General features: G+C 67.6%; 2 protein-coding genes across 3 annotated transcripts; one reads left to right on the plus strand and one right to left on the minus strand.

The window, feature by feature from the left end:
- Nucleotides 1-576: 576 nt before the first annotated feature.
- Nucleotides 577-15,366, plus strand: TNS2 (tensin 2). The gene is given in 28 exon segments (XM_030967271.1): nucleotides 577-1,031; nucleotides 2,437-2,548; nucleotides 2,866-2,903; nucleotides 2,995-3,033; nucleotides 3,415-3,453; nucleotides 3,956-3,999; nucleotides 4,379-4,547; nucleotides 4,890-4,940; nucleotides 6,003-6,125; nucleotides 6,368-6,432; nucleotides 6,710-6,793; nucleotides 7,185-7,297; nucleotides 7,371-7,431; nucleotides 7,805-7,871; nucleotides 7,968-8,091; nucleotides 8,690-8,755; nucleotides 8,835-8,939; nucleotides 9,352-10,253; nucleotides 10,256-11,144; nucleotides 11,571-11,858; nucleotides 12,161-12,286; nucleotides 12,621-12,713; nucleotides 12,918-12,995; nucleotides 13,526-13,603; nucleotides 13,987-14,173; nucleotides 14,723-14,791; nucleotides 14,951-14,980; nucleotides 15,077-15,366. Coding segments are annotated over 28 exon segments (4,635 nt in total). The 5' UTR covers nucleotides 577-578; the 3' UTR covers nucleotides 15,219-15,366.
- Nucleotides 15,367-15,739: 373 nt separating this feature from the next.
- On the minus strand, nucleotides 15,740-22,775 carry SPRYD3 (SPRY domain containing 3). 2 transcript variants are annotated; one of them, XM_030967269.1, is made up of 11 exons: nucleotides 22,698-22,775; nucleotides 21,587-21,760; nucleotides 21,325-21,400; nucleotides 20,485-20,609; nucleotides 19,865-20,000; nucleotides 19,404-19,592; nucleotides 18,731-18,880; nucleotides 18,303-18,360; nucleotides 17,447-17,566; nucleotides 17,213-17,373; nucleotides 15,740-16,661 (listed from the first exon to the last, which is right to left on the minus strand). In XM_030967269.1, exons 2-11 carry the CDS (start codon nucleotides 21,745-21,747, stop codon nucleotides 16,527-16,529), a joined length of 1,311 nt encoding a protein of 436 aa, XP_030823129.1. In that variant the 5' UTR covers nucleotides 21,748-21,760; nucleotides 22,698-22,775; the 3' UTR covers nucleotides 15,740-16,526. The 2 variants fall into 2 exon arrangements, with proteins under 2 accessions (XP_030823129.1, XP_030823130.1); XM_030967270.1 differs by lacking the exon at nucleotides 22,698-22,775 and adding an exon at nucleotides 22,608-22,623.
- Between the last annotated feature and the right edge of the window lie 20 nt (nucleotides 22,776-22,795).

Consider the following 22,795-nt stretch of genomic DNA (forward strand, 5'->3'; position numbering starts at 1 on the left):
CTCCCTGCACCCCAACGCCCCCTGCACAATAACCCGCACCCGAAACCGGCCCGGCACCCCAAAACCCTCTTTGCACCCTAATTCCTCTCCCCCTTCAATAACCCCCACCCCAACGCCCCCCAGAACCCCTGTACACCAATTCCTCCCCTTGAAACGAGCTTCCTCCCCCGGGGGCCTCGCGAGGGAGGGGTTTGGGGTCCCTGCACCCCCTGGGGAGCCCATCCCGAGACTCTGCGGGGTCCCTTGAGCCCCTCTGAACCAACATTTCCCAGCCCGAGTTTGGGGGTCGCATGGGCTGAGGATCCCCTTTCCCACCTAATCTGGGGGTTCTGTGGGGGGGTGTCAGGCCCCCCCTTCTCCTTGACTTTGGGGGTCCCCGTGGGGTGGGTCCAGCCCCCCCTTTCCCCCCGAGTTTGGGGGTCCCGGGGGCCCGCGGGACCGGGTTAACGGGGGCCGCTGGGAGGAGGAGGATGAAGAGGAGGGGGCGGGGGCAGCGCCAGGAAGGTGCTGGGGGGCTCGGGAGGAAATTTGGGGGATCCTGGAAGTGAGAAAGGGGGAAACTGAGGCACCGTCAGCAGATGGAGGTGTCGCCCCGCGTGTCCCCCGTGTGTTCCCCCTGTGTCCCTCCCCTTGTGTCCCCTGTGATCCTCCTGGTGTCTCGTCCCCGTGTCCCCCCGTGTTCCCCCGGGTATCTCCTCTGTGTGTCTTCCGTGTCTCCTCCTTGGCTCCCCTATGTCCCTCCCGGTGTCCCCTCCCCGTGGCCACACGTGTCGTTCCCGTGTCGTCCCCCCCGTGTCCCCCCCGTGTCCGTGTCCCCCCCCCCGGCACGGGAAGCAGCTCCGGGCTCGCGGAAACGGCCCCTCCCCGCGCGCCTTCGGCCACGGAGCCGCTCGCGGGACCCGCGGGAAGCCCCGAGAGCCCCCCGGGAGAGCCTGGGACCCCCCGAGGTCCCCGCGGAGCCCCCCATGAAGCCCCCCGGGGCCGTGGGGACGCTGCTGCGCGCGCTCGGCCGCCGCGATGGCCCCGACACGGTAGGAGCGGGGGGAGGTCCCCGTGGGGGGGGGGCTCCAGCGGAGGGTGGGGACCCCCTCGGCAGGGAAGGGGGGGCTGAGTGCGGGGGGAGAAGCGGGGAGACCCCCCCCCGTGGCGCCCCCGCGGGGTTCCCGCTCCAGCCGCCCCCTCCCCACGCGTGACACTGGGCGACCTGGGGGGGGCGGGTGGGGGGAAGTCGCGTCTGACCCTCCCCCCTGCCCCCGCCGCCCCTCCCCATATTTTCCCACGCTCACCCCTCGCCTCCACTTTCCCTTTTCCCCCATTTTCCCCCATTTTCCCCCATTTTCCCACTTTTCCCCACTTTTTCCCGTTTTTCCCACGCCCCTCCCTCCCCGTCCCACGCCCCCCCTCGCTGCCCCCTCCCCCCGCACACACTCCCACGCCCCTCCCCCTCCGTGGGAACGGCGGGGTCGTCCCAGGGGTCGCCGTTTCCTGGGCTGGTCCGGCCCCGCTTCCTGCGGGACGCGCTGTCCGTGGCCCGAGGCCAGAGGGGCCGGGGGGGACACGGGGGGGACACGCGGGACGACACCGGCCGGGGGGGGGACACGGGGAGGAAGGCGAGAGGACACTGGGGGACACGGGTGGGACATGAGCGACATGGGGGGGACACGGGGAGACACGAGAGAGAGCGGGGCTGCCACGGGAGGGACCGGGAATTCCGGGAGGGACAAGCGGGGGAGACGCGGGGACACGGGGAGTGGCGTGTGGGACACGAGGGGCTCACGGAAGGGACGTGGGAGACACGGAGGTGGCACAGGGACGACATGGGGGGGACAGGAGCGGGATCCGAAAGAGGACACAGGGGAGGACGGGGGGGCACGGGGGAATATTGGGGGTGACAAGAGGGGGACATGGTGGGGACACGTGCGGGGACACGTGTGGCTCCATGGAGGGGACACGGGTGACACGGAGGAGACGCGGAGCGGTCCATGGGAAGTCATGGGGGGAACATGGGGGACAGAAGGAGGGACACAGGTGACGCCGAGGGGATACAGGGGTGACACCTGGGGACGCGTGAGGAGTCAGAGGAGGACGGGGGGCATGCAGGGGGCGGCACGAGGGGACACGGAGGTGACACGATGGGAACTGGGTGGGACTGGGAGCCGTACCCAGGGGAGTCACCGAGGGGACCCGGGAAGGACACGGGGGGTTCACAAAAGATACACAGAGGGTGACAAGGTGGGGGGGACATGGAGGGGACGCGAGAGGTGACATCGGGGAGGACATGGAGGGGACGCGAGAGGTGACATCGGGGAGGACATGGGGGGACAAAAATGGGATCCGGGAGGGTCGTGGGGGTGACACAGAATTGACGCGAGAGGTGGTGGCAGTGGCACGGGGAGGACGCGGGGGACAAGCGGTGACCCCCCCGTGTCCCCCCAGCCGAGGCCGTCCCCAGCCGCCCCCCACACGTTCCGCGAGCGGAGCCTGCGCCGGGGGGCGCCCTGCGGGGGCTGCGGAGCCCCCCTGGGACCCCACGGGCTCGTGTGCAGAGGTGACACCCCCGCGACACCCCTGGGACACCCCCGGGACACACCGGGGGGGCTGGATGGGGTGGTGGGGGGTTACTGGGGCCAGTGGAGGTACTGGGCAGATCCTGGGGGCACTGGGGGGGCACTGGGCAGTTACTGGGAGCATTGAGGGGTTCCTTGGGTGGTTACTGGAGGCACCGGGAGTTCACTGGAGGCAGTGGGCGGTTACTGGGGGTACTGGGAGGTTGCTGGGGCAGCGGGAGGGTGGGGGGGTACTGGGGGCCCTGGGGGGTCCCTGGGGGTACGCCGAGGGTTCCTGATGTCGCCCTTGTCCCCCCAGTTTGCAAAGTCGCCGCCCACAAGAGATGTGAGAGCAAGGTACGACGGGGGGCGGGGGCGTCACTCAAGGGCGGAGGGGCCTATTTGGGGCTGGGGTCCCATTTGGGATGATCCCCGTGTCCTCCTCCAGGTGACGTCACCGTGCCAACCTCTGCCCCCGCCTGAGCTGGTAAGTGGTGGGGGGGGCCGCCACCTCCCCGAAGCCGCCGGGCAGGACCCGAGACCCCCCAAATCCCCCTCGAGACCCCCTGACCCCTCGGACACGACCCGAACTCCCGAAGCACCCCCACACAGGACCCCCCGAACTCCCGTCCGGACCCCCGAACTCCCCGGGCAGGATCAGGGACCCCACGGAAAGGGTGAAACCACCCCAAGCCCCCCCGAGCAGGAAACGGGACACGCCCCTCGAGAGCCCCAAACACCCGTGTCAGGACCCGGCACCCCCGATATTCCCGCTGAACCCCCCAAATCCCCCTCGGGACCCCCCCGGGCAGGACGCTGCCCCCTCCCCGGTGGTCGAGCCCCCCCAGACCCCGCTGTGCCCCTGCAGAGGCGGAACACGGCCCCGGTGCGGCGCAGCGAGCGTGTGGTGAGACCCCGAGACCCCCGGAACCCCCGGAACCCCCAAAGCCCCTCGACTCACTGTCTCCCCCGTGACCCCGAACCCCTCCCTGTATCCCCAACTCACCCCCCCCCGGGACTCCCAAACCCCCCTGACCCTCCCCAGGAGTTGGGGACCCCCCCCACACCCCTGGCATCCCCGTGACCCTGCGGTGTTTGGGGACCCTTCTGACACCCCCCTTGCCCCCCCCTTACCCATCCCTGACGCCTCTTGACCCCCCCCCAACTCCCCTCATGTTTTGGGGACCTCTCTGCCCCTCCCTGTGTTACGGGGACACCCCAAGTTCCCCCGACCCTCCCTTGATTCCCTCGACCCTTCTCTATTTTGGGGACCCTCCTGACCCCCTCATTTTCCCCCCTTCCCCACCCCCGTGTTTGGGGACAGCTTGTAACTCCCCCCATGCTTTGGGGACCCCCCTGACCCCCTTTTGCCCCCTCCTCGTTTTTGGGGCTCCCCCGGGACCCTCCAGGGCTCCTCGCTCGACAGCGCCCCCCAGCGGAGCACCCTGCCCAGGTACGGGGGGTTTGGGGGGCTGGGGGGGCGCGGGGAATTTGGGGCGATCCCAAAAGGTTTTGGGGTGCCGGGGTGGGTCTGGGGGAATTTGAGGCGATCCCAAAAGGTTTTGGGGTGCCGGGGTGGGTCTGGGGGTTGGGCGTCCCAATTTTGGGGGCCGGGGGGAATTTGGGGCGATCCCAAGAGGTTTTGGGGTGCTGGGGGGTCCCGGGGGTCGGGGAATTGGGGCGATCCCAAGAGGTTTTGGGGTGCTGGGGGATCCCGGGGAGGGTTGGGGTGCTGGGGGGGTTTTAGGGTGCTGAGGGTCAAATTCCCCCCGGCGGGGTGGGGGGTTCTGGGGGTGCCCCCCCCCCCGTCCTGAGCCGCTCCTCCCCCCCAGGGCCCCCCGCGCCCCCAGCCCCGAGGCCGCGCCGCTGCCCCCGCTGGACCTGGCGTTCGTCACCGAGCGGATCCTGAGCGTGGCCCTGCCGGGGGGCGAGGGGGGGCCCGGGGGGCACCTGCGGCACCTGGCGCGGCTGCTGGGGGCGCGGCACGGCCCCAACTACACCGTGAGCCTGGGGGGCGCTGGGGGGAAACTGGGGCTGCTGGGGGGGGATACTGGGGGGCAGCTGGGGCAGCTGGGGCTGCTGGGGCAACAGCTGGAGCAAATGGGGCTGCTGGGGAGGCAACTGGGGCAACAGCTGGAGCAAATGGAGCGGCTCTGGGAGGGCTCTGGGGGCACTGGGAGCAGTGGGGGTCGAGGGGGGTGCGGTGGGCACTGGGAGCCCTGGGCGGGGGATAGGGCACGGGGGAGCCGGAGGTGGTGGGGGCTGGGATCTGGGGGTTCCAGGGCAGTTTTGGGGCGCTCCCGGTGGCTCCGGGTTCCCCCCGAGCCCGCGGTGCCCCCGCAGATTTTCAACCTGGCCGAGAAGCGCCGCGACCTCCCGCGCCTGAACCCCAAAGTGAGGAGGGGTCCGGGGGGATCGGGGGGGGGAATTTGGGACTCCCGGGGGGTCCCGCGGGGTTGGGAGGGGGTGGGGGATGGGTGGGGGTTCCCTGGGGGGGTGCGGGGGTCGCGGGGGGTCTCGGGAGGAGTTCCTGAGGGGTCGGGAGTGTCTCAGGGGGTGCTGGGGATGTCCAGGGGGGGAGTTGGGGTCTCGGGGACCTCCCGGGGGTTTGGGGGTGTCCCGGGAGGTTTGGGGGTGTCCCGGAGTGTTTGGGGTGTCCCGGTGGGTTTGGGGTCCCCGCGGTGTTTGGTATGTCCCGGTGGGTTTGGTCGTGTTTTCCGTGGGTTTGGTTTTGTTTGGTGTCCGGTGGGTTTGGGGTTCCCGGGGGTTTGGGGTGTCCCGGTGGGTTTGGGGTGTCCCGGTGGGTTTGGGTTTGGGTCCCGTGTTGGGTCCCGGTGGGTTTGGGGTCCCGGTGGGTTTGGGGTCCCGGTGGGTTTGGGGTGTCCCGGTGGGTTTGGGGTGTCCGGTGGGTTTGGCGTGTCCCGGTGGGTTTGGGGTGTCCCGGTGGTTTGGGGTGTCCCGGTGGGTTTGGGTGTGTCCCGGTGGTTTGGGGTGTCCCGGTGGGTTTGGGGTGTCCCGGGGTTTGGGGTGTCCCGGTGGGTTTGGGGTGTCCCGGTGGGTTTGGGGTTGTGGGTTTGGGGTGTCCCGTGGGTTTGGGGTGTCCCGGAGGTTGTTTGGGGTGTCCCGGTGGGTTTGGGGTGTCCCGGTGGGTTTGGTGTGTCCCGGTGTTTGGGGGTGTCCCGGTGGGTTTGGGGTGCCCCGGTGGGTTTGGGGTGTCCCGGCGGGTTTGGGGTCCCCCGGTTTGGTGTGTTGTGTCCTGGTTTGGTGGGTCGTGTTCGGGGATGTCCCGGTGGGTTTGGTGTGTCCCGGTGGGTTTGGGGGTGTCCCGGTGTTCGGGGATGTCCCGTTGGGTTTGGGGTGTCCTGGGTTTGGGGTGTCCCGGGGTTTGGGGTGTCCCGGCGGGTTTGGGGTCCCCCGCGGTGTTTGGGGTGCCGGCTCTGAGCCCCCCCCGCCCAGGTCCTGGATTTCGGGTGGCCGGAGCTGCTCGCCCCTCCCCTGGAGCTGCTCTGCTCCGTCTGCAAAGCGCTCGAGGGGTGTCTGGGGGGGCACCCCCGCAACGTGGCCGTGCTGCTCTGCAAGGTGCGGCCGGGGGGCTGGGAGGGGCATCTCGCGGGGCCGGGGGGGCTGCGGACAGCGGGGGGGGGGCTGGGAGGCGCTGGGGGACTGGGGGGGCACTGGGGGTCCCAGGATGCATTCGGGGCTGTGGGGGGCTCTGGGTGGTGCTGGGGAGACTCTGGGAGACACTCGGGGGGGGCTCTCGGAGCCATGGGGGGGTACTGGGGAGTTCCGAGGGTCCTCACCTGTCCTGTCCCGTCCCCCAGGGCAGCAAGGCCCCGGTCGGGGTGGTCGTGGGGGCGTTTCTGCACTACAGCGACGTGTGGGGCAGGTGAGGGGGGCCGGGGGGGCTTTGGGGGGACCGAGGGGGGTAAGGGGGGGCTTGGAGGCTTATGGGGATAATGGGGGGCTGGTGGGGGTCTATAGGAGGTTATGGGGGGTTGGGGGGCAGGGCGGGGGTCCAAAGGAGGTTCGGGGGAGTGAGGGGTGTCCTGGAGGGGTAAAGGGGCCGTGGGAGGATTGGGGCTGTGGAGAAATCCTGAGGGGTTTGTCTCTTGGGGGGGTCGCGGGGTTTTGGGGGTACCTCACTCCCCTTTTCCTCCCCCCAGCCCCGAGCAGGCACTGAACGCGCTGAGCATGAGGAGATTCTGCGAGGAGAAACTGGGGGGGGTCCTGCAGCCCTCCCAGCGCAGGTGGGGGGGGGCTGGGGGAGGCCATGGCGGGATTTGGGGTGTTTTGGGGGTGATTTGGGGCAATGGTTTTGGGGGTGATTTGGGGCAATGGTTTTGGGGGTGGTTTTGAGGGGTTTTGGCGGGTGTTTTGGGGCGACTTTTGGGGTGTTTTTTCGGGTGATTTTTGGGTGCTTTTGGGATGGCTTTTAGTGTTCTAGGGTAACTTCTGGTGTGGTTTAGGGTGATTTTTGGGATGGTTTTGGGGTGATTCTTTGGGCTGTTTGGGGGGTGGGTTTGAGGTTATTTTTGGCACGGTTTCAGTTGGTGTTTGGGCTCGTTTCGAGGGGATTTTTTGCATGGTTTTGGTGTGGATTTGGGACGGTTTTGGGATTCCACCCGTGCCCCCCCCCAGGTACACGGAGGATTTCGGGGCGCTGCTCTCGGGGCGGCTCCGCCTGAACAGCTCCCCCCAGTTCCTGCACCACGTCCTGCTGCCCCCCCTGCCCGCCTACGACCCCCCCGACGGTCAGTTTGGGGTGGGGGGAAGGACCCCGGCAACCCCCCAGGGCCGCCAATAATTCCCCCGTGCCCCCCCCAGGTTGCCGCCCCTTCCTCAAGATCTACCAATCGCTGCAGCTCGTCTACACCTCGGGGGTCTAGTGAGTGACACCCCCCTCCCAAACCGGACCCACCCTGCACCTCGGGGGGATCCCGGTGCCTCCCAAACCTCGTCCCCACCCTGCCGTGCCTGCTTGGGGCGCCCCGGCCTGTCCCCCACTCCTCACATCCCCCCTGTGCCCGTTTGGGGGTCCTGGGGCGCCCCCAAAGCTCACAGCCCCGCCCCCCCAACCTGACCTGCACACCCGACCCCCCACTTTGAGGGGTGCAGGGGGTCCCCCCAGTTTCCCGCAGTGCTCTGTGGATGCTGAGGTTTCAGGGGGTACCCACACTCCTGACACACCCCCCCAAAATGATTGCCCCAAACGTGCCCCTCAAAACCCTGACCCCCCAATGCCCCCCCTTTCCCCGCAGCCCCCCCGGCTCGCAGTCTCTCTGTGTCACCCTGGAACCGGCGCTGCTGCTCAAGGGGGATGTGATGGTGAGGGGGGGCCGCGGGGAGGGGGGACCCCCGCCCTTTGTGTGTGACCCCCGCTCACCTGTGCGAGCCCCGCGCCCACCTGTGCCCCCCCCCCAGGTGCGCTGTTACCACCGGCGGCGGGGGGGGCGCGAGGCGGTTTTCGGGGTTCAGTTCCACACGGGGACCCTGCGCGGGCCCCGCCTGAGGCTGCGCCGCGACGAGCTGGACCTGGCCTGGCAAGGTGGGGGCACGGGGGCGACACGGGCCGGGAGAGCCGGGGGGTGCGGGGCTGGGGGGGCACGGGAGGACAGGGAGGGCTTGGGGGTGCTCAGCGGGCTGGGGGGGCTCGGGGTTAGGGTTAGGGTTAGGGTTAGTTTTAAGCTTGGGTTAGGGTCAGGGTTAGGGTTAGGGTTTAGTGCTAGGGTTAGGGTTAGGGTTAGGTCTAGGGTTAGGGTTAGGGTTAGGTCTAGGTTAGGTCTAGGGTTAGGCTTTAGCATTAGGTTTAGGGTTAGGGCTAGGGTTTAGGTCTAGTCTTTGGGTTCGGATTAGGGTTAGGGTTAAGGTTGGGTTAGGTTTAGGGTTTAGTGTTAGGGTTAGTGTTAGGGTGACTTGGACTTTAACTAGAGGGGGTCATGGGTGGATTTTGAGTCACATATAACTGGAATGCCCCCAGTTCCCCCTTGCCCCCTTCATACGAAGGCAAGCAGGGTGGTGCTGGCGGGATTGGGGTGTGCAGGTGGGGGGTGAGGGCTGGGAATGGCCCTATGGGGGATTTGGGGTGCGGGTTAAGGGGACCCCCCCTCCCTCACCTCGCTAAACCCTCCTGCTGATCCCCCCAGACCAGCGCTTCCCCCCCGACGCCACCGTCGAGTTCATCTTCTCCTCAGGCCCCGAGAGGGTTGAAGGTGGGTTTTGGGGGGCAGAGAGCAGCGGGGATTCCCCGCTGGCCCCCCCTGACCTCCCACCCCTCCTGGCCCTCCCCAGGCTGGGTCGCCCCCTGCGGCCCCCCCAGCACCCCTATTGATTATGGGGTGCGGGACCCCGCTGTGCGGCGCGACTCCTTTGAGGAGCCCTGGGACAGCCCTGAGGGTGAGTGGGGGGGCCGGGCAGGAATTGGGGTACAGGAGGAGAGACCCTGTGACTGGGGGTTTGGGGGGTGCGGGGGGGTCTCAGGGTACTGGAGGGTGCTGGACTGACCTGGAGTGTCAGGGGTGGGTGCCTGGGAGGTTTGGGGGGGCCGCGGGGACTTTGGGGGTGCACAGGGGGCTTTGGGAGAGGCCAGGGGGTCTCGCCTTCAGTGGGGGAGTTGAAGGCCCGGAGAAAATGCCAATGGGAACTGGAAGTGCCCGGGGGGCTCTGGGGGGCAACATGGGTGTACGGTGGGGTCCCCATGGCCTGAAGGGGTTGGGGAGAACACGGGGGTCCCGGGGTGTTCTGGGGGGTCCCGTGGGGGTTTGGGGGTGCAGGTGGAGGGGGGTTTGACTGCCCTTCTCCCACCCAGAGGCGTCCCACACCTGGGGTCCCCTGGATGGCAGCCCCTACGCCCGCGTGCAGAAGAAGGGGGGTCCCTCCTCCCACGGGGGGGACTCTGACTCCCCGCCCCCCCCCGGAGCCCCCCACGGCCACCCCCCGCCCCCCACGGCCGCCGAGCGCCGGGAGCTGGAGCAGCTGCTGGGGGGCTTCGGGGTGAGGGGGGGCCGCGAGAGCCCCGGCCCAGGGGAGGAGCCCCCCGGCACCCCCGAGGCGCTTGGGACCCCCACAGCCTATGGGAGCCCCGAAGCACTCGGGAGCCCAGCACCCTGTGGGAATCCGACACCCTACAGGACCCCGATATCCCATGGGAGCCCCCCCTCCTACGGGACCCCCCCATCCCACGGGACGCCGCTGTCCTATGGGACCCCAATATCCCATAAGACTCCCCTATCCCACGGGACCCCCCCGTTCCATGGGACCCCCACTCCCCACAGCCCCCCTGGGACCCTGACACCCCACGGCTTCCCCACATCCTGTGGGGCCCCCAAACCCCAGGGGTCCCCCACACCCTATGACCCCTCAAAGCCCTATGAGACCCTGACACCCCATGGCCCCCCAGCCCCCCAGGGGTCCCCAACTTCCTACGGGACCCCGGCGCCCCATGGCCCCCCAGCATCCCCCGGGACCCCAATATCCCATGGGGTCCCCGCGCCATATGGCACCCCGATATCCCACAGGACCCCAATATGCCGAGGGTCCCCGACATTCCACGGGACCCCAATTTCCCAGGACACCCTGGTGCCCAACAGCACCTTGGGATCCCAGGGGACCTTCACATTCCAGGGCTCGCTGCTGCCCTACAGCCCCCCAGCGTCCCACGGGACCCCAACATCCCTGGAGACCCCGACTCCGTACGGCACTCCAACATCCCAGGGGTCCCCATCACCCTATGGGACGCCAAAATCCTATGGGACCCCCCATCTCATGGATCCCCAACACCCCAGGGCCCCCACACTCCCCAGAGCCCCCCCCCAGCCCAGAAGTCCCCGGTGTCCTACAGCCCCCCAATACCCCACGGGACCCCACTGATCCACGAGACCCTGACACCCTATGGGACCCCGACATCCCAGGAGAGCCCAGCCCCCCACAGCCCCCCGACATCCTACAGCCCCCCAAAACCCCACGGCACCCCGGCATCCCCCGGGCTCCCCATCTCCCACATCACCCCGATATCCGAGGGACTCCCAGCCCCCCACGGGACTCCCATGTCCCACGGCCCCCCCGCATCCCTGAGCCCCCCCGCATCCCACGGGACCCCCTCCCTGCACAGCCCCCCCGCACCCCACGGGATCCCAGCACCCCAGAGCCCCACCTGTGCCGCTCACAGCCTCCCGGTGTCCCCCACCCCCCCGAGCCCTTGGGCCGCCCCCAGCACCTGGGCCCCCCCGTGCCCCCCCCTGTGCCGCCGGGCCAGCCTGGCCTCCTCCCGGGACCCCCCAAAACGAGGGGTGCAGCGCTCGCTGTCCGAGGGGTTCCCCCCGTGGAGGGGCTACGGGCGCCCCGTGGCGGGGGGGTACCTGCTTTTGGGGGGGCTCCCGCCCCTCTGCCCCTGCCAGGACTGCCAGGGCTGGGGGGGCATCTCCGCGCTCCCCCCCCGCCCAATTTACGGCGGGCACGGCTGGGAGGACCCCCCCGCGGCGCCTCCGGAACCCCCAAATTGCCCCCACTGCGGCCGCCCGGGGCTGGGACCGGAGCGGGACACCCCCTCCGGAAAAGGGGGCTACGAACCCCCCGACGTGGGGGAGCCCCAGGAGCCGACAGGTAACGATGGGGGCGCGAAGGGGTTAATGGGGGCGCTGGGGGGTATTTGGGGTTTGGAGGGATCTAAAAGGTCTTGGGGGGGGGGTTATGGGGCATTAAAGGGAGTTGGGGGGGTCCTGGGGAACATCCTGGGAGGCCAGAGGGTCCGTGGGGGGTGGGGGTCTGGAGGGGTGGAGGGGGGATTGAGGGGGGTCTGAAGGGGCTGGGGGGGTTCTGGGGAGGGGTCGTGGCCACAGAGGGGCTGGGGTGGGGGGGCTTGAGTCGTAAACTGAGGGAGGCTGGGAGGATTTGGGGGGTTAAAGGGGTACCTGGGGGGCCCGGGGGTGTTGGGGAGTGCCGGGGGAAAAGGAGCCACCGGGGACAGGTCTTTGGAGGCCCCCCCAGAGGGTTTTTGGGGGGGTCTCCCCTCTCTCTGTGCCCCCCCAGGACGGCGGAGCCCCATTGAGGGGAACCCCTGGCCGGGCCCCCCCCGCGCCCCCTCCCCCGGCAGCGGCACCCCCGGCTCCCCCCCGCCCCCGCAGCCGCCCCTGCCCGAGAAGCGGCACCCCCCGGCCCCGGGGGGGCCCCGGGACCCCTCCTCACCCCAGCGCAGCCCGGAGGGGGCCCAGAGACCCCCCTCGGCGGGGGAGGGGCCGGGCGGGACCACCCCCGGGGGCACCTTCGTGCAGGACACGAGCAAGTTCTGGTACAAACCGGGGCTGTCCCGGGAGGAAGGTACGGGGGGGGAGGGGGGGGCGCGGTACCCCCGGGGGTTGGGGGGCCATTGGGACCGGGAACTCCCGTGGGGTCGGAAGAGATGGGTTTGGGGGGGTCTTGTGGGGTTTGAGGGGGGATTGAGGGGCTGGGGCTTGAGGGGGATCGGGGGAGCATGGGGGGGTCAGTGGGTGCTGGGGGGGTCTGTGGGGGAGCACCGGGGGGTTCGGGAGGGATCAATGGGGCGAGCCGTGGGTGAGGTCCATGGGTGGCTCGGAGGGTTAAACAGGGGGGTCGGTGGGGTCCCCCCCGTGTCTCCGCAGCTGTGGCGCTGCTCAAGGCCGCCCCTCCCGGCTCGTTCCTCGTCCGCCGCAGCAGCAGCTTCCCGGGGGCCTTCGGGCTCGCGCTCAGGGTGGGGGTCCCGCCCCCCCGCGCCACCTCCAGAGCGGGTACGGACCCCCCGAGCCCCCCCGAACCCCACAGAGCCCCCCGGCATGCCCCAAATCCACTTCCCCCTATGGAATATTGGGGGGCTGGGAGGGGGGTCTCGGGCGTCTCCCAGGGCTCTGACACCCCCAACACCCTGGGACCCCTGAAAATCCCCCCAAATTCCTCACCAGCAGCCCCCAAATCCACCCAGAGACCCTCCCCCCCTGCAGTTCTGGGGGTCGTGGGGGGTTGGACACCCCCAGCCCCCTCTGAACCCGGCCATGGACACCCCCTGGGGGGGCGGGGCGGGATCTCGGGGGTCTCGCTGACGTCTGACGTGCCCCGGCCCCCCAGGGGACCCCCAGGAGCAGCTGGTCCGGCACTTCCTGATCGAGACGAGCCCGCGGGGGGTCAAAATCCGGGGATGCCCCGAGGAGCCCTACTTTGGTGAGGGGGGCAGTGGGGGGGTCTGGGGGAAGGGGGGGGTTGGGGAGGTCGGTGGGAGGGGCTGGGGGGGGTCAGTGGGGTCTCAAGGGGAACTCGAGGGGGGCTCAGGGGGTCGGGGGTCGGGGTTGGGGTCCAAGGGAATCTGTGGGTGCTTCGGGCAGTCCGTGGGGGTTTTGGGGTGCCCTGACCCCTCTTCCCCGCCAGGGAGCCTCCCAGCGCTGGTGCTGCAGCACTCCATCACCCCCATCTCACTGCCCTGCACCCTCCGCATCCCCCACGCAGGTGGGCACCCCAAAAACTGCGGGAACACCCCAAAACCCCCACAGGAACCCCCCCCTCCACCTGTGGGTACACCTCCTCAACCCCTTACCAGGACACACCAAAAGCCCCCGGGAGAAACCCAAAGCCATGGGATGCCTCAAAAACCCCGCGGAGACACCCCAAAACCCCCGGGAACCCCCCAAAAGCTCCCCAGGGAAACTCCCAAAACTCCCCATGGAAACCTCCAAAACCCACGAGGGAACGCCTCAAAAACCACGGGATCACGCAAAAACCCCCACGTGGACCCCCTGAACATCCACTGGGACACCCCAAAACCACAGGAGCCCAAAACCGCAGGAGCCCCCAAAATTGCGGGGACACCCTCAAACAGCGGAGACCCCCCCGAAAAGCTGATGGGACCCCCCAGAGACTCCTCCAGCCCCAAAATCCCCCCAGAGTCCCCCCAAAATCCCCCGGCCCCTCAATTTCCCCGGCTGGCTCGGTTCCGGGGGGCCCCGGCCCGCCCCCCCACCCTGAGCCTTCCTCCCCAGAGCTGCAGGAGGAGCCCCCGGAGCCGCCGGGACCCCCCAATGTCAGCACGGCCGGAGCCCTCCTGAGGCAGGGGGCAGGTGGGGCTGGGCACTGGGGGCACTGGAGTGGGGGGCGCCGCGATGGGAGGGTCACTGGGGCCGTGCAGGCACGGGAACTGGGTCACCATGCGGGGTTGGCATCGGGACAGGGGGCACTGCGGGGGCAGGTCCTGGTTTTGGGGCGGTTAGACCCAGTTTTGGGGAGACTGGTCCCGGTTTTGAGGAGGTTGGGCCCAGGTTGGGGGCGCTGATCCAAATTTTGGGGAGGCTGGTCCCGGTTTTGGGGTGCTGGTCCCGATTTTGGGGAGGTTTGTCCCAGTTTTGAGGTGCTGGTCCAGGGTTTGGGTCCCAGTTTTGAGGTGCTGGTGCTGGTTTTGGGGCGCTGGTCCTGGTTTGGGCAGCTCCCCCCACTGCCCCCCCAGCCTGCTCCGTGCTGTTCCTGGGCTCGGTGGGCACCGAGGCCCTGACTGGGCCCCAGGCCGTGGCCAAGGCCGTGGGGTCCCTCCTGGAGGGGGCCCCGAGCGCGGGGGGGTCCCCCCGGCCCCCCCCCAGCCCCGTGCACTTCAAGGTGTCGGTGCAGGGGATCACCCTGACGGACCGGCAGCGCAAGTGAGGCACCCCCGAAGCCCCTCCGAACCCCAAACCCAGACCCTCTGACCCCCCAACCCCCAACAAACCCCCAAACCCAGACCCTGCTAATTTCCCCCAGCCCAAACCTAGACCCCCCCAAACCCTCCCCCCAACCCAAACCCCGACCCCTCTGACCCTCCCCATCCCAAGCCCAGACCCCGCTAATCCCCCCCCAGCCCAAACCTAGACCGCTCTGACCCCCTCCACCCCAAACCCCGATCCTCCCCAAACCTCCCAGCCCCCACACCTGGGCCCCTTCAAACCGAGATCCCCCCAAACCTCCCAGCCCCCCAAACCCCGACACCTCAAACTACTGAACCCCCCAAAACCACCGGCCCCCCAAACCCCAACACCTCAAATGCCCCAAACCCCCGTCCTGAACGACCAACCCTTGTAAACCCCGAATCCCCCAAACGCCGACACCCCCCAAAACCAACCCCGGCCTCTCCCCAAACCTCTCGGCACCCACCGACCCTGCCCTGCCCCCCACACCCCCCTCTCACCCCGTCCCCCCCCCGGTGCCCCCAGACTCTTTTTCCGCCGGCACTACCCCGTGAGCAGCGTCACCCACTGTGGCACCGACCCGCAGGAGCGCCGGTGAGGGGGGGCACGGGGGGAGGGCACGGGGGCACGGGGAGGGCACGGGGGGGGCACGGGGGGCACGGGGAGGGCACGGGGGGGGCACGGGGGGAGGGCACGGGGGGGAACCCCAAACTCCCAAACCCTCCCAGACCTCCCAATCTCCACCACCCCCAGGTGGGCGAACCCCGACGGGACCACGGCCAGGTAGGTGGGGACACCCCCAGAACGGGACCCCCGGGAAGGAGGGGGGGCACAGCTCTGACTCTGGCCTCGCCTCTCCCCCCCCGCCGGCCCCCCCAGGATTTTCGGGTTCGTGGCGAAGCAGGCGGGGGCCCCGGGGGGGGGCAACGCGTGCCACGTGTTCGCGGAGCTGGACCCCGAGCAGCCAGCGGGGGCCATCGTCACTTTCGTTACCAAAGTCCTGCTGGGGACGCGGCACTGAGAGACACCGGGGACTGCCCCCGCACCCCAAAAACCACCTGGGGACTCCCAAACCCCCCCGAGGCAGGAGGGGCTCGGGGGCACCCTCCAAACCCAGTGGGACTCCCCCCCCACTTCACGGAGGTCCTGCTGGGGACACGACACTGAGGGACCCCCAGAATCCCCTGGGACCTCCAAAAACATCAGGGGACACCCAAAACACCCTGGAGTTCCCTGTGCCAAGGGGGGGACAGGGGGACACACATAACCAACCCCTCCCCATCATCACCTTCATCACCATGGTCTTGAACACCCCCAAACCCCCCCAAAACCACCCCCGGATCCCACAAACCCTCCCAGTCACCGCCGATTTGAGGGAGCACAAGGGGACCCCCATAATCGTCCTTCCCACCATCCTACTGGGGGACCAAAGTCCTACTGGGGACCCCCAAACTCCCCCTTAAACCCCCCCCAGACCCTCCAACCGCCCTTGAAGGCCCCCCAAAACCTCCTACAGCCCCCCGACCGCCCCCTCAAGTGAAGAAGTGGAGGTTGGTAGAAAAGGGGGCACAGGGACACCCCCTGAAATTTGGGGGGTCCTGGAGGAACCCCAATAAATCCACATTTATTTTGGTGTAAGAAATGGGTTTATTTGGTGGGGGGGGGGCAGCATGGGGACCCCCACCCGCCATGTGCAAACATCAAAGGGGACCCCAAAACCAGCCCAGCCCCCAGCATAGAGCTGGGGACTCTGGGGGTTCCATGGAATTGGAAGGGTCTGGTTACATTCATGATGGGGCACCCCAAATTCTGCCCCCTGGACTCCTCCCAGGAATGGGGAGCGCTGGAAGAGAGGAGGGGGTGCAAGTGCGATTTGGGGGGCACTGGGGGTCAGTGGAGTGGGAGGGGTTGGGTGGGCTGGGGAGGGTCAAGGGGGTGATTTGGGGGGCTCTGGGGGGGGCACGAAGGTCACCCATTGTGGAAGGGGCAGGACTGAGACCCCCAAATCCACCTGGGGGGTCACTGGGATAATTGGGGGCAGGATTGAGTCCCCCAAAATTGGGGGGCCATGGCTGAGACTCCCCAAAAACCATCTAGGGAGGCATGGGTGGGGTACTTTTGAGGGGGGATTCAATTAGGGGAACCCCCCCAAAGAGGCCCCATAAGAATGACATTATGGGGGTGGGGGCAGGATTGAACCCCCTAAAAATCACCTTGGGGGGGTCTCCACTGCTGTGGAAACCCCCTAAAGTGCACTGGGAGGGCCCGGGGGGGCACCAGGAGCACCGCAGGGTTTCAGGTTTTGGGGGGCCCCACGCGGGCCCCCCCTTTATCCGCTCAGGGGGTGCAGGTCCACCTTGACCTTCTCGCCAGTGCTGAGCATCCCCACGGTGGGGAAGAGTCCCCCGGGGGGGACCCCAACCTCCCTGCGCCCCACGACCATCCCGTTCCGCGTGAAGAACACCTGGGGGGGCACAAACCAGAGGGGTCACCCCGAGACTGGGGGGGCGGCGGAGACCCCACCCTCCCCCAAATAACAGGGGTAAAGGGGGGAGTAAGGCAAGGAAAGATGAGCCAAAAGGGGGGTGTAGGGGGATCTTTGGGGTGAGAGGGCACAAACACATGGAGGGGGGTTCAGGGACAACAGAGTCACCCCAAAATATGAGGGGGGGCGGGGGAGACCCCAATCTCCAATAAAGTGGGGGCAAAGGGGGTGACCCCAGGGTGAGTCACTGTAAAGGGAACCCATGGGAGCTGCAGGGGGGATTTTTGGTGTGATGGAGGGTCCAAGGGTGGGGTACAAATACGTGTGGGGATCGTAGACAAACCAGGGGTCACCCTAAAATATTAGGGGGGCGGGACACCCCAACATCCCAAAATCCGGGTGTTGGAGCCCCCAGACTGATACAAAAGGATCCCAACGATGGACAAAGGAGAATTTTGGGGCGAAGGAGGAGCTTTTGGGGGGCTTTTTTAGGGCACAGATTTTTTTTTGCGGGGTGTCCCCACCCTTACCACGACCTTCCTGCCCTCCTGCTCCTGCTCCATGTCCTCTCCATCCTCTTCTTCCTCCTCCTCCTCCTCCTCTTCCTCCTCCTCCTCCTCCTCCTCCAGGTACATCACGTTGCGCACCTTCACCTTCACCTCGGGGGGCTCCGAGGAGTCATCGCTGTCACCTGGGGCGGGGAGAAGGGTGAGGGACCCGCCCCGAGCCCGCCCAGCCTCGGGGGGGCCCCAGCCCCGCGGTACCTTCGCTGTCCCGGCCGTAGTCCCGAGGGAACATGATCCCACAGCCCATCACGTCGCCCTTGTAGCAGCGGGGGCCGAAGGGATCCCCGACCCCGCTGCCATGGAACAGCTTTCCGTCGTCTGGGGGAACCGTCGAATTAGGGGAACCCCCCCAGTTCGTGGAGGAAACCCCAAGATACCCTCCATGGGGGTGCACCCCAAAGAAAGGGGGAGAAATGGGCAGAGAAAGGGGAGGAGGAGGAGGAAGGGAAAGGGAGAAGGAGACAGCTGGGGATGGGGGTGCACAGAGGGATCCCCAAATCCCATCATGAGGAGGAGCCCTCCCATGGGGCTGCATCCCAAAAATAGGAGAGAAATAGGCCCGAAAGAAGGAAAGGAAGGAAAGGGAGGAAAGGGAGGAAAGGGAGGAAAGGGAGGGTGAAGGAGGTGAAAGGGAAAAGGGGGAGAAAGGAGCTAAAAGGGTGGAAAAGGGGGAGGAAGAGGCCATAGGGACGCCCCCTCCCAAGGGGCTGGAAACCACCCCTCAGACCTCCTCATAGAAGTGCACCCCAAAAAAAGGGAGGATACTGGGTTGGGAAAGGAAGAGGATTAAGAGGAAAAAGATGGAGGAAGGGAGAAGGGAGGAGCCATGGCGACCCCTCAAATTAGGGGGGACCCCCGAGGTCATGGGGGAGAGCCCCAGACCCTCATTATAGGGGTGCAACCCAAAATAGGGAGGAAAAATGGGAAAGGGGTTTTCCGGGGCAGAAAGAGTAGGAGGAGGTGCCACTATTGGGGTCCTGTGTTTGGGGGGTTCTGGCATCTGGATGGGGGGTCCCGGCCATTCTGGGGGTCCTCTCCACTTCTGGGGGCTCACCTGCGTGGTAGGCCACCGAGCCCCTGCTCCAGCCAGGGTGACGATTTTTGGGGTAATCCTGAGGGGGGGCACAGGGGAGGAAGAAAGGTGAAGGCAATGGCAAAGTGGGGGTCAAGCCCCCCCCCAACTCACAGACCCCAATTTTCTGCCCCAAACCCTCATTTTTTACACCCCTCCCCCCACCTTTCAGCCAAGCCCCAGCCCGGTGGAGAGGTCCAGCCCCCCCGGACCCCAAACCTGAGCCCCCTCCCCTCCTTCCTTGGCCACTCCCAGCCCTGGAGGAGGCTCCAGCCCCCCTTTACTCCCTCTGTAACCACCAGACCCCCACTTTTGACCCACATCCCCCCGCTTCCCTACCACCCCCAGATCCGAAGGTGTCTCCACCCCCCTCAGCCCCCCCGTACCCCAATTCCAAGCCCTCCGCCCACCTTCCTGGCCACGCCCAGGGCGATGTAGCACTTCTCGCCGGGGTCCAGGATCTCCAGCTCGAAGTAGTGGCTGCGGGGGCTGAGCGGCCGCCGGGCCTGCGCCAGCCCCACATCCACGATGCTCTTCCCCTTCCCCACATACTCCAACACCTGGGGGGCCGCGGGGGGGCTCAGACGGGGGGGAAAGGGGGCACCCCCCAACCCGGACCAGCCCCAGATCCATGAAATTCATTCCCTTCCCCATCTAAAAACAGCACCTGGGAGGGTTTGAGGGGTGCTGGGGGAATGGGGGGATCACAGGGGCTGAGGGGGGGGTTGCCATAGAGGGTTGGGGGGGCAAGCACAAGGGATTTGAGGGGCACCCAAGAACCCCCAGACTCCTGATGTTTCTGCTGGGACCTCCTGACCCCGTGTCACGCCCCCCCTTTTCACCCTCCCCAGGATTGGGGACCCCTTTTGTCCCATCCCCAAAACTGTCCTTACCCAAACTCCCAGAGCCCAATTCTTCTCACCCCACAACCCCAATTTCTGACCTCCCAGCCCAGGGAGGGGGTCCAATCTCATCCAACCCCACTCCCCTGCACCCTCATTCTGAGCCCCCTTTCCTGGGCCATCCCCAGTCCTGGGGGAGGCTCCAGGCCCCCATTTTCCCCCCGGGTTCCCGGGTGCTCACAGAGCCGTAGAGCCGCACGTCGTGGAGCCTCCCCCACTCCTCCTCCAGGCTGTCCACCAGCATGGCCCCCCCCTCATCCTCGGGGGGCCCGGGGGGGGGCAGGTGCAGCCGCACCTCCTCGCCCAGCGAGTGCAGCCCCACGGCTGGGAACAGCCCCGGGGGCGACAGGGGCACCCCCAGACCCCCTACCTGCAATTGAGGGAGTCAGGGCGTGAGGGGGGCTCAGGGGCACCCCCAGGTCCCCCATCTGGGATTTAGGGAAACTCCAAAGCAGGAAATGGGGGGGCTCTGGAGGCTTTGGGGTTTCAGAAGCTTTGGAGGTCCCCCCATCCTCTGTCCATTCTTTGTGAAGAGCAGCTGGAGGAAGGGTAGAAGGACCCCAGTTTATGGAGTCCTGGAAGGTTTGGGGGTGCCCCGGTGAGTTTTGAGGGTGCTCTGGGACAGGGTGGGGATCCCCTCACCCTCTGGCCGTTCTTGGTAAAGAAAACCTGGGCTGGGGGGGCTCCGAATGAGCCCCTCTCAACGCCGCAGCCGATCCGGTCCCCGGAGCTGCACTTGGAGCCGAACTGGCGCCCCTTGGCCCGGCCACTGTAGAGCCTGGGGCACCCCAAAACCGGGGGGGACCCCGAAAAGGGGGGGTCAGACTGGGGGGAGTGTCACTAAGGGGGGACCTCAAACCTGGAGCAGACCCCAAATATCGTGACAGGCCCCAGTGCCCCCCAACACCTCCCAAGTCCTGCTGCCCCCCTGGCTCCCCCCATATCCAACACCCCCAAGGCCCCAACACTCCCCAGTATCTGATATCCCCAAGGTCCCAACACTCCCCAATATCCGACACCCCTGAGGTCCTAACATTCCCCAGTATCCAATACCCCTGAGGTCCCAACTCTCCCCAATATCCCGACATCCCTCTGCTATCCCAATACCCCTGACATCCCAAATAATTTCATCCATCGTCTCACATCCTGACATTCTGAAATTCCTTACTATCCCAGCACTTCTACGCTAGCTATCGCGACATCCCCACTACCCGAACAATCCCCGCCCGCCCGGCCCCGCCCCCCGCTATCGCGACACTCACTTTCCATCATCGGCGTGGTAGGCGACGGAGCCGGGCCCCCATCCCGGGGGGTGCTCGAGGCTGTGGCAGTGCGGGACCAGCCCCACGGCGATGGTGCCGCGGACGCCGCTGTCCACGATGGACACCTGGGCATGGCCCGGCGGGGTCACGGCTCCGTGTCCCCCAGGACAACTCCCGGGACAGCCCCCGGGACAGCCATCAGGGACAGCCCCCGGACAACCCCCGTGACAGCCATCAGGGACAGCCATCAGGGACAGCCCCCCGGGACAACCCCCGGGACAACCCCCGGGACAGCCCCCGGGACAGCCATCAGGGACAGCCATCAGGGACAGCCCCCCGGGACAACCCCCCGGGACAACCCCCGGGACAGCCATCAGGGACAGCCATCAGGGACAGCCCCCGGGACAGCCCCCCGTGACAGCCCCCCGTGACAGCCATCAGGGACAGCCCCCGGGACAGCCATCAGGGACAGCCATCAGGGACAGCCCCCGGGACAGCCCCCGTGACAGCCATCAGGGACAGCCCCCGTGACAGCCATCAGGGACAGCCCCCGGACAGCCATCAGGGACAGCCCCCCGGGACAGCCATCAGGGACAGCCCCCCGGGACAGCCATCAGGGACAGCCATCAGGGACAGCCATCAGGGACAGCCATCAGGGACAGCCCCCGGGACAGCCCCCCGGGACAGCCCCCGGGACAGCCCCCCGGACAGCCCCCCGGGACAGCCCCCCGGGACAGCCATCAGGGACAGCCCCCCGGGACAGCCATCAGGGACAGCCCCGGGAACAGCCCCCGGGACAGCCCCCCGGGCCGGCCCGCGCTCCCCGCACCCCCAGCTCACCTCGAAGTAGTTGCTGTCGCGGGTCAGCGGCCGCGGGGCCACGTAACAGCCGACCTCGCCCGAGGGGCCGCGGTAGCTGCGGGGCGGGGGGAGACAGCACCGGGGGCTGAGACAGCACCCGACCCCCGGGTGCATCCCCCCACCTTCCTTTCTTCCTTGCCCCCCCCACCTTGGGCCCCCTCAGTCCTTTTTTGTGGGTGCCCCCAGCCCCCTCCTGCGCCCTCCGCAGCCCCCAGCCCCTCCTGGGGCTCCCCCCGGGTACCTGAGGGTGTCCCCGTCCACCAGGATGTGCCGGGCGCGTTCCTGGCAGCGCAGGCCCCGATCTCGGTCCCGATCCCGGTCCCGGCCCTCCCGCACCTCCCGGATCTCCCGGATCCGCCGGCGCCAGTTGAGGAACCTGAAGTGCAGGTTCAGGTCATCCATGGCGGGGGGGCTCCTGCGGGGAGGCAACGCTGGGACCCCCGAAAGGACGGGTGGGACTGACACACCCGAAACTGATACCCCAAATCGGACAGAAACCCGCAGAACCCGGGATCCCCCAAAACCGCCCCCAAACACACACCTGACGCCCCAAAACCGCCCCTAAACACACACCTGACATGCCAAAATTGCCTCCCCAAAACTTCCCCCAAAACACACCCGATTCTCCAGATCACACCTGAAATCCTTACACATCCCTGACTCCCCAAACCACACCTGAACCCCCAAACACACCTGAGCCCCCTAAACACACCTGAGCCCCACCAAACACACCTGACTCCCTAAAATACATGTAAGCCCCCAAAACCCATCAGGTCCTCCAAAACACACCTAGACCCCCAAAACACACCTGAACGCAAAAAACCCACAGGAGAGCCCCCAAAACTGTCCTAAACACTCACCTAAGACCCCAAATCACACCTGGCACACCCAAGTCACATCTGACACCCCCCAAAACCCCCACCTGCCCCCCAAACCCACACCTGGCACACCCAAACCCACACCTGGCACACCCAAACCCACACCTGGCACCCCCCCAAATCACACCTGGCATCCCCAAATCACACCTGACCCTCCCCAATTTACACCCGGCACACCCAAATGACACCTGACCCCCCCCAAATCACACGTGCCAGCCCAACCCCGACCCCCGCCCCACACCAAGGTCCCCCCATGCCGGGGGCCTCCCTTCCCCAGCACCCCCCAAACCCCCCACCCCGTTCCCTCCGCACCGCGGCCGCCCCCACCATGCGACCCCCCCGACATCCCCAGTTCCGTCCAGGACCCCCAAATCCCTGCCGTACTCCCCAGCCCGGGCTCTCCCCCTCTCCCCAGAGCTCCTCAGGAACCCTTCCCATCTGCCCCAGAGCCCCCCGGCCCCCAGCGCCCTTTACCGGGGGTCCCGCCCCCTCCATAGGCCGCGCTCACATCCGGGTCCCACTCGCTTCCTCCTCCCTGTGCCCGCCCACTGTGCCCCGCGGACAAATCGCCA

The sequence above is a fragment of the Camarhynchus parvulus genome, chromosome 29, assembly GCF_901933205.1.
Source record: "Camarhynchus parvulus chromosome 29, STF_HiC, whole genome shotgun sequence".
Classification (NCBI taxonomy): Eukaryota; Metazoa; Chordata; class Aves; order Passeriformes; family Thraupidae; genus Camarhynchus; species Camarhynchus parvulus.